Here is a 10,083-nt window from a genome sequence, read left to right as displayed (position 1 = left end):
CCAGAAAGAGCCATTGGAGGCTTTGGTCCCTAAACATCTGCCACCTTTTAAGAAAGGGGCTTCCCTGAGCCATGGGACCCTGAAAGCCTCCTGGGGAATGAACTGCCTTGGCTACAGCAGCTCTCTCACCCTCCCTTTGGGGCACCAGACACTGAGGCCATTCTATCTCCAGGGCTGGAGGCTGGCTCTGGGCAATCTGCTACAGCCTCATGTCCTGTTGGTTTTAGGTCTTTGGAAAATTCTTCTCTGAGGGGCAGAGAAAATACTTCCTCCAGACAGCAGTGCTGGCGATCCACGACCCCCTGCTGTGTGTTAGCCAGGCTGGGCTGCTCCTCACATACTCCATCCTGGGGGAAGCCCAGCAACTGATGGGGGACAAGGTGAGCAGCTGCATTAGACTCAGGAGATTGGGGCAGGGCCCAGGCCTCATTCCCATCCTATCACCATTGGATGGCCTGGAAGCAAGGAGCCTAGTGGGGACTTGTGGACTTCATGGACTTGTGTTCTTAGGATGTGATGTTCTGCCATCACTCCTGGGAAGGGCAGGAGAGTCGCCTAAGTGCCCTCTGTGAACCTCTCCTGCCCCACAGACCTGCACCCATTTCCCCATGGCCTTGTGTCCATGTCACCCGAGCCACCACCCGGAGCTGCTCTCATCAATGGCAGCCTGGGAGTCCAAGGACTGATGGGTGATGGCGACTGGCCAGGCAGTTCTGAGGCACATGGGTGGGGGAAGCTTGTCCTGCTGCTGGCAGGGCTGGACCCAGTGGTTTCCCCAGGAATTGAAATTACGGGGGGTGTTCGAATTTACAGGGAGGGTGTCAGGACCAATGAGAGATATAAAAAAGATATGAATAAAGTAAATGTTTTGTTAGGATTATGCAAATTTAACATAAGAATAATGCAAGTTACACCAAAACACATAACAGGTCTAGATTTCTAAAAAAATATACATTTAAAAAAAAATTTAATTTAAATTGACTTTTGAAAAGTAAGCCATCATGGGGTAAGAGGAAAGTCCTCTCATGGATCAGTAACTGGTTAAAAGATGGGAAACAAAGGGTAGGAATAAATTATCAGTTTTCAGAATGGAGAGAGATAAATAGTGGTATCCCTGAGGGGTCGGTACTGGGACCAGTGCTGTTCAACATATTCATAAATGATCTGGAAAAATGGGTAAACAGTGAGGTGGCAAAATTTGCAGATGATACAAAACTATTCAAGATAGGTAAGTCCCAGGCAGACTGCGAAGAATTACAAAGGGATCTCATAAAACTGGGTGACTGGGCAACAAAAATGGCAGATGAAATTTAATGTTGATAAATGCAAAGTAACACACATTGGAAAGCAATCTCAACTATACATACAAAATGATGGCATCTGAATTAGCTGTTAACACTCAAGGAAGAGATCTTGGAGTCATTGTGGATAGATCTCTGAAAACATCCACTCCATGTGCAGCATCAGTCACAAAAGCAAACAATGTTGGGAATCATTAAGAAAGGGATAGATAATAAGACAGAAAATATCATATTGCCTCTATATAAATCCATGGTACGTGCACACCTTGAATACTGTGTGCAGATCTGGTCACCCATCCTAAAAATATATATATTGGAATTGGAAAAGGTACAGAGATGGGCAACTAAAATGATGAGGGGTATGAAACAGGAGAAGAGATTAAAGTAACTGGGAATTTTCAGCTTAGAAAAGAGATGACTAATGGGGATATGATAGAGGTCTACAAAATCTTGACTGGTGCGAAGAAAGTGAATAAGGACATTTTATTTAATCCTTCACACAACACAAGAACTAGCAGTCACCCAATGAAATTAATAGGCAGCAGGTTTTAAAAAAACAAAAGGAAGTATTTCTTCACACAATATAAAGTCAACCCAGGGAACTCTTTGCCAGGGGATGATGTGAAGACCAAAACTATAACAGGATTTTAAAAAGAACTAGATAAATTCCTGGAGAATAGGTCCATCTGTGGCTATTAGCCAGGATGAGAGGGATGCAACACCATGCTCTGAGTGTCCCTAGCCTGTTTGCCAGAAGCTGGGAATGGGCAACAGGGGATGGATCACTTGATGACTACCTGTGCTGTTCATTCCCTCTGAAGCACCTGGCCTTGACCACTGTTGTAAGACAGGGTACTGGGCTATATGGGCACATTGGTCTGACCCAGTATGACCATTCTTATGTAAAAATTAATTATAATAAAAATGTTTAGTACAGAAACTCCCCAACATAATGACCTCCCAAGATAGCAACAATGTGAGATAACAACCTTGGCAAATACTGCATTTTAAAAATCTTGGCCTACTGGGAAACATATTTATATAAGTTTCCATTCTTCATATCTTCAAATCTTCATAGAATCATAGAATCTCAGGGTTGGAAGGGACCTCAGGAGGTCATCTAGTCCAACCCCCTGCTCAAAGCAGGACCAAACCCAACTAAATCATCCCAGCCAGGGCTTTGTCAAGCCTGACCTTAAAAACCTCTAAGGAAGGAGATTCCACCACCTCCCTAGGTAACCCATTCCAGTTCTTCACCACCTACTAGTGAAAAAGTTTTTCCTAATGTCCAATCTAAACCTCCCTCTCTGCAACTTGAGACCATTACTCCTTGTTCTGTCATCTTCTACCACTGAGAACAGTCTAGATCCATCCTCTTTGGAACCCCCTTTCAGGTAGTTGAAAGCAGCTATCAAATCCCCCCTCGTTCTTCTCTTTTGCAGGCTAAACAATCTCAGTTCCCTCAGCCTCTCCTCATAAGTCATGTGCTCCAGCCCCCTAATCATTTTTGTTGCCCTCCGCTGGACTCTCTCCAATTTATCCACATCCTTCTTGTAGTGTGGGGCCCAAAACTGGACACAGTACTCCAAATGAGGCCTCACCAGTGCTGAATAGAGGGGAATGATCACATCCCTCGATCTGCTGGAAATGCCCCTACTTATACAACCCAAAATGCCATTAGCCTTCTTGGCAACAAGGGCACACTGTTGACTCATATTCAGCTTTTCATCCACCGTAACCCCTAGGTCCTTTTCTGCAGAACTGCTGCCAAGCCATTCGGTCCCTAGTCTGTAGCAGTGCATGGGATTCTTCCGTCCTAAGTGCAGGACTCTGCACTTGTCCTTGTTGAATCTCATCATATTTCTTTTGGCCCAATCCTCTAATTTGTCTAGGTCCCTCTGTATCCTAGCCCTACCCTCCAGCGTATCAACCACTCCTCCCAGTTTAGTGTCATCTGCAAACTTGCTAAGGGTGCAGTCCACACCATTCTCCAGATTGTTAATGAAGATATTGAACAAAACCGGCCCCAGCACTGACCCTTGGGGCACTCCACTTGATACCGGCTGCCAACTAGACATGGAACCATTGATCACTACTCGTTGAGCCCGACCATCTAGCCAGTTTTCTATCCATCTTATCGTCCATTCATCCAGCCCATACTTCTTTAACTTGCTGGCAAGAATACTGTGGGAGACTGTATCAAAAGCTTTGCTAAAGTCCAGAAATAGCACATCCACTGCTTTCCCCTCATCCACAGAGCCGGTTATCTCATCATAGAAGGCAATTAGGTTAGTCAGGCATGACTTGCCCTTGGTGAATCCATGCTGACTGTTCCTGATCACTTTCCCCTCCTTTAAGTGGTTCAGAATTGATTCCTTGAGGACCTGTTCCATGATTTTTCCAGGGACTGAGGTGAGACTGACTGGCCTGTAGTTCCCTGGATCTTCCTTCTTCCCTTTTTTAAAGATGGGCACCACATTAGCTTTTTTCCAGTCATCCGAGACCTCCCCCGATCGCCATGATTTTTCAAAGATAATGGCCAATGGGAAACATATTTATATAAGTTTCCATTCCCAGTCACAAATCTAGCATTCTGGAGCAAAGTGACTAAAATATAGTCCAACAAACAAATGTTTATTTAACGTGCCCCTCACTTTTCCCTCCACCGCACTCCACTCACCGGTGTTGTCCTTGGTCAGTGGAGACTCAGACTTCACTTTCACGTGAGTACACCTCCCAGGTGGGGGACAAAAAGGCACAGTTCGCTCTGGCCATGGCTGTTCGTTGTGCCACTGTTCACTCCACCGCTCTGTTGCCAATGGCCCTGCACAGTCACCTTCTGCTGTCACCTACCACTGTGACCTCTGCAAGTTGGTCTCTTGAGGTTCCACCAGCTCTCAGTGATTTCAGCTGAGCTCTCAGTGCGGGAACCTCGCTGCTAGTGCAGTCTGGGCTGTCTCTTACACAAAAACACTGTACCCACAGGAACACTGTCCCCACAACAGGACTAAGCACTTAGACCTGATTGTCAGTGATTTCAGCTGCAGTGGTCACTTAACAGAACAAAAGACTATCTATTGAGCCTAATCAGCTCTGTCTTTAAACAGTGGAGAGGGACAGGTCCCCACCCTCTCTCTTGATGCCTTCAAATCATCACAGGCTAAGTACAGTTCTACTGCCCTTTACTCGTACAATAAGAACAACATTTCATCCCCCCTTCCCCCTACATTTGGGTTACGTTTGTAACCCAACCCCAGCCAAAATCTATCACTTGGACAACACAGCTCTGTTTGCTGGATACCTAGGTAGATTAGGTGTGAATGTAAATATAATCTGGCCCTGAAGCCTTAGCCCGCAGCTCATCACTAGCTGTCAGGGAGAACTCATTTAGACTTTGCTTACAAATCATCATTTGAAATTATTAGGTTGGCTAACATCACCGAAATGAATGCACTGACATCATAAAAAACAGCTGTATAAGGAAGCAAGGAAGCTAGTCTATGTTCATACTTTTCAAATCTATTATACTTTTTCAGTATTTTATCATATTTTATCATGCACATATTTTATCATACACTGTATAAGCTTTTAAAGTGTGTATTAATGTTTCAGTTTAAATTCAGATTTCCAAACAGTCACTAAATGGGTATGTAACTAGCTCACAAAACTGGGGGGGGGTGTTGGGAAAATTCAGGGGGGGGTGTAGGGAAATCACTGGGTGGAGCTTATCTCAGATGGAGGGGGCAGTACATTGGGAAACAGTCCCCTGACTGTCCCAGCCTCATGAGCAACAGCCAAATAAGTATGTATTTACCCCACCCCAGAATCCCCCACTGCACTGCCCCCTCCTCGTGAGCCCAGCCCAGACACACTGCCTGTGCCTTGGGGGAGGGGCTGGACCGGGTGAGGGGAGGGGCTGCCTGTGGGGTTTGTCTGGCTGGAAAATGGAAGAGTCCCAGCTTCACGCCCTGGGGCAGGGCTGCCTGGCCAGTGTGTGTGGGGATGGCACAGACCTGATCTTAGTGACAAACCAATCACACATGGCTGGAAAGCAACAGAGATTCCCTGGGGCCTGCCTCTCCCTCCCCCGTCTGTGGCTCCTGCCCCTTCCTTACCCTTCGCTCATCCATGTGCCCACCTGGCCCCTGCCTCTATCCTCACTTCTCCCCCCTTGCCCCTCCCCTTCTTCTCACCCCCTTTCTGCTCCCCTGGGCCCCTCTGCCTCAGCTTTGCCTCCCTGGCTCGTGCCCCTGCCCTCCACCCACCTCTGCCCCACTGGATCCTCCCTTTTCCTCCTGCCCTCCTGGAACCTGCCCCTCTTCCCCAAACATCCTCTGTATCCTGGAACCCACCCATCATTTCACCCCCTTCTACCACCTGGCATCCACCTCTCCCCTTTCCCCCTCTGCTGCCATGTCTCCCACCTCCCATCACCCGCCATCTGCTCCCCTGGTGCCTGACACTGCCCTCATCCCCTCTACCCCCTGATGCCCCTCACCCTCCTCTGCTGTCCTGATTCCCGCCTGTCTCACTCCCCTCAGCCCACCTGGCACCTGTCCCCCTCCCCAACCTCTCTGACCCCTGGCACCTAGAATCATAGAATCTCAGGAGGAATCTAGTCCAACCCCCTGCTCAAGGCAGGACCGACACCAACTAAATCATCCCAGCCAGGGCTTTGTCAAGCCTGACCTGCCCCTGCCCTCACCCCCCTGTGCCCACCCCTCCTCTAGCACCACTCTGACCTTCTGGCTCCTGCCTCTCCCCAATCCCCTCTCCTAACACCTCCCTCTACCCACCTGCCCTGCCTCTTACCCCTCTCTGCCCCCTGGTGCCCACCCCTCTCATTGCCCCTGTCGGAGAAAAACAGAGTTCTCACTCTCTTTTTTGGGTGCAGCAAAGTCAGATACTTTATTATCTCTAGCAATTGCATGGCGGGAGAGAGCTAAACAGGTCTCTCTCCAGGTAAACAATTACAGCAACGTTTATACCTTTTGTTACAGACAATAATGAGCAACAGCTGCATTTTGTTTATACATAGGCCATCCTGATATCTTATTTTTCACCTCTATTTAGACTCTGGTTTACATTCCATACTTATCTACACAAGGTCGCAACAATTTCTCCCACAGTTCTTTCCCATTCGCCTCACACAATCCTCGCGCGTTAGTAGGGTTACAGCTGGCCTGACTCTTGCTCACAGAAGAGACTGTTTGTAATTGAAATCCCCTTCAAATCCCTGTCAGGCCTTGTTCTACTTCCACACCCCTCACTGTGCCCCCTGGTGCCTGCCCCTCCCTCCTCTGCCCTCCCTGTGCCTGCCCTTCTGCTCAACCCCCTCAGTCCCTCTGGCACCTGCCCTTCCCCTCCCCCTGCACCCTCCTGGTGCTGACCCCTTCCCTCACTCCCCCTGGCACCTGCCCCTGCGGTCACCCCCCTCCTCCCTGGTGCCTACCCCCTCTGCCCCACTGACCCTGCTCTCTTCATGCCCCTCTTCCCCCATCACCCATGACTTGCCCCACCCCCTGCCTTTATTGTGCCCACCCCTCCTTTCACCCCCTCTCTCCTGGCACACGTGCTTCCCCCCCTTCTTTCCTCTTGTCTGCCCCTTCCTTTCCCCACTTCTATCCTTGTCACCTGCCCCTCTGGCGCCCACCTCTTCCCTTGCTCCTCCTCTACCCCTAATACCTGCTCATCCTTTTTTCCCCTTGTTCTCCCTGGTGCCTGCCCCATTCCAGGCTGCACCACTGTCCCCCTGGTGCCTACCACTCCCCCTGTCCCATTGCTGCCTGCCCATCTGCTATCCCTCCTCTGCCCCTTGGCTTTCACACCTCCCTTTGTACCCCTCTAGCCTCTGGCCCCCACCCCTTCCCTTGCCCTCCCACCCACTGATGACCACACCTTCCCTCACCCCCTGCCCTTTTGCCCCTGGTGCCTTCCCCATCCCATGCCCCACCACTATAAGTAGTTTTGGGTAAGGAATGGTGTCCCTAGCCTCTGTTGTCAGAGAGTGGAGATGGATGGCAGGAGAGAGATCACTTGATCATTGCCTGTTAGGTCCAGTCCCTCTGGAGCACCTGGCATTGGCCAATGTCTGCAGACAGGATACTGGGCTGGATGGACCTTTGGTCTGACCCAGTACAGCCGTTCTTATCTTCTTATGTACTGTCCCCCCAGCATTTGTCTCTCCCCCACTCTGCCCCTGGTTCCTGCCCCTTCTTTCTCCCGCCCTGGCCCCCATCTCTCTCCTCAGCACAAGCACCTTCCCCCACCCCCTGGTCTCTTGCTCACCTGTTCTCTTGCCCCCACTCTGCCCCCTGGTGCCCACCCCCTCCTCCTCCCATCTGCCCCTCTGCTCAATCCTCCCCATCCTTCCTGGGGACTACTCCTTTCCTCTCTGCCTCTGTCCTCCTGGCCCCCACCCCTCACGCCCCTCTCCCCCTTGATAACTGCCCTTTTCCTCACAGCCCTGTTGGCCCCTAGAGGCTCCTTCCACCCTTTGCCCCCCCATACCCCTCTGGCACCTGCCCTACCCCTCACCCCTCTTTGTCCCCTTCTCACCTGTGCCTCTCCCCACCCCCTCCTTTTCCCCTGGTGTCAGCCCCTCCTTCTGCTTCCCCTCTGCCTCCCTAGCGCCTGCCCCTCTGTTCACCCCTTGTGCCCTCTGGTGCAAGCCCCTTCCCTCTCCTTGTTCTGTCCCCCAGCACCCACCCCCTCTCCTGACCCCCCCTTTGGACTCCTGGTGCCCACCCCTCCCCTTGTCTCTCTCTTTCCCTTGGCACCAGTCCTGCCCCTCACTCATGCTCTACAGCAGGGGTTCTCAGACTTTTGTACTGGTGACCCCTTTGACATAACAAGCCTCTGAGTGTGACCCCCCTTATATATTAAAAACACTTGTTTATATATTTAACACCATTATAAATGCCGTAGTGTGGAGGGCAGAGGTTTGGGGTGGAGGCTGACAGCTCATGACCCCCCTTGTAATAACCTCGTGACCCCCGAGGGGTCCTGAGTCTGACCCCCAGTTTGAAAACCCCTGCTCTACAGCCCTGGTACCTGCCCCTTGTCATCCCGCTTAGCCCCCCCTCCACCCCCAGTGCCCACCCCTCTCCTCACCCCACTTCAGCCCCCTGGTACCTGCCTCCTCCTCACCTACTGGTGACACTGTCCCTGCCATAGCCAGCACGTCTGTCCCCGGTGTCCTTCCTCACTCTGTCCTCCTGGTGTCTGCCCATTTGCTCCCCGTCCCCTACATGGTTCTGGCACCTGCCCCTCCTCATCCCCATCCCCCAGCATCTGTCCCTCCCCTTGATTCCCCCCTGTCCTATTGGAGCTCCCCCCCTCACATTCCCTCACATCCCTCTGCCCTCTGGTGCTCACCCCTTCCCTTGCTTCCCTGTGCCCCCTGGGGCCTGTCCCCTTCTTCTGCCCCTCATCCCCTGAAGCCCCTATTAACCTACCCTTCCCTTCACACACACCCCCCGTCCTCCTGGTTCCCACCCCTCCCCTCACCCCCTGCAGCCCCCTAGACCTGCCATTTACCCCCCTCTGTCCTCCTGGTTCCCACCCCTTCCCTTGTCCCCCCATTGCCCTTGTGCCTGGCCCTCCCCTCTGCCCCTCCCTCCACCCCCTGTGCTCCTGTCACCTCCCCCTCCCCTTTCCTCTCCCAGCATCAGTCTGTCACCTCCTCTCCCCCACCTCCCCTGACACCTTCCAACCCCTCCCCCGCTCCTCCTGCCCCTTCCCCTCATTGTCTCCTCCAGGCAGAGGGGCCCTGACTCCCCTCAGGCCACAACCCCCCCCCCAGTGATTAATGGGGATGCAGGTTAATTTCCTTTTGATCCCAGTGACCAGCCCCTGCCCCCGGCCCTGACTCTGTGACTCTCTCCCCAGTGGACGTGACTCTGGATCCAGACACGGCAAATCCCTGGCTCGTCCTGTCTGAGGATCGGAAACGTGTGAGAGACGGAGACACTCGCCACGATCTGCCCAACAACCCTGAGAGATTTGATTATTGTCTCTGTGTCCTGGGCGCTGAGGGGTTTGCGGGCGGGAGGCGTTACTGGGAGGTGGAGGTGGGAGACAAGACGAGATGGGAACTGGGGGTTTGTAGGGAATCTGTGAGCAGGAAGGGGAAGGTCACATACACACCTAGGAATGGATACTGGGCCGTGTGGCTGAGGGATGGGGGATACAAGGCCCTCACCTCCACCCCGACCCCCCTCCCCGTGAGCGTCAGGCCCAGCCGGGTGGGGATTTTCCTGGACTATGAGGCGGGCGAGGTCTCGTTTTACAATGTGACTGACAGGTCCCATCTCTTCACTTTCACTGGCACCTTCTCCGGGAAGCTCCGCCCTTTCTTCTGTCCTGGTCTCAACGCTGGGGGTACAAACGCAGCTCCTCTGATAATCTGCCCGGTCCCAGCTCAGGCCGGAGGGAATCTCGGTCCCTGACAGTGACCCCGCGGCACAGACTGGCCCCTCCCAGCCCTGCTGCTCTTCCTGCCCCCAGTGGTGGGGGCCAGTTCCTGCAGCAACTGGACTTTCTGTGCTGACCAAACGCTGCCAGTTTCCCTTTTCAACTGGAGGTTCCAGTTGAAACCAGACACCTGGTGTTGTGTATTTGGTTGTCATGGTTTTTGGTTCCTATGGTAACTGAGTTAGATTATTAGGGGATAGCTCAGCCAGCTTCAGCCGGCTGGTGAGTACTCTGAGTCTGTAAATAAAATGGTGGTTTTGTTACCTGTCTGCTGTCTGGCCTCAAGTGATTTCTTCCTAAACCGGCT

At 52.1% G+C, this 10,083-nt stretch overlaps 1 protein-coding gene across 1 annotated transcript; it reads left to right on the top strand.

Moving 5' to 3' along the window:
• Positions 1–9,148: 9,148 nt before the first annotated feature.
• On the top strand, positions 9,149–9,823 carry LOC123346122 (E3 ubiquitin-protein ligase TRIM39-like; the record flags this gene model as incomplete). The annotated part of the gene is made up of 1 exon (XM_044983349.1): positions 9,149–9,823. A coding segment is annotated over one exon (603 nt), but the record flags the coding sequence as incomplete, so codon positions are not given.
• Between the last annotated feature and the right edge of the window lie 260 nt (positions 9,824–10,083).

Source organism: Mauremys mutica, chromosome 12 (assembly GCF_020497125.1).
Source record: "Mauremys mutica isolate MM-2020 ecotype Southern chromosome 12, ASM2049712v1, whole genome shotgun sequence".
Taxonomy (NCBI): Eukaryota; Metazoa; Chordata; order Testudines; family Geoemydidae; genus Mauremys; species Mauremys mutica.
This window is presented reverse-complemented; position numbering and strand designations above follow the sequence as displayed.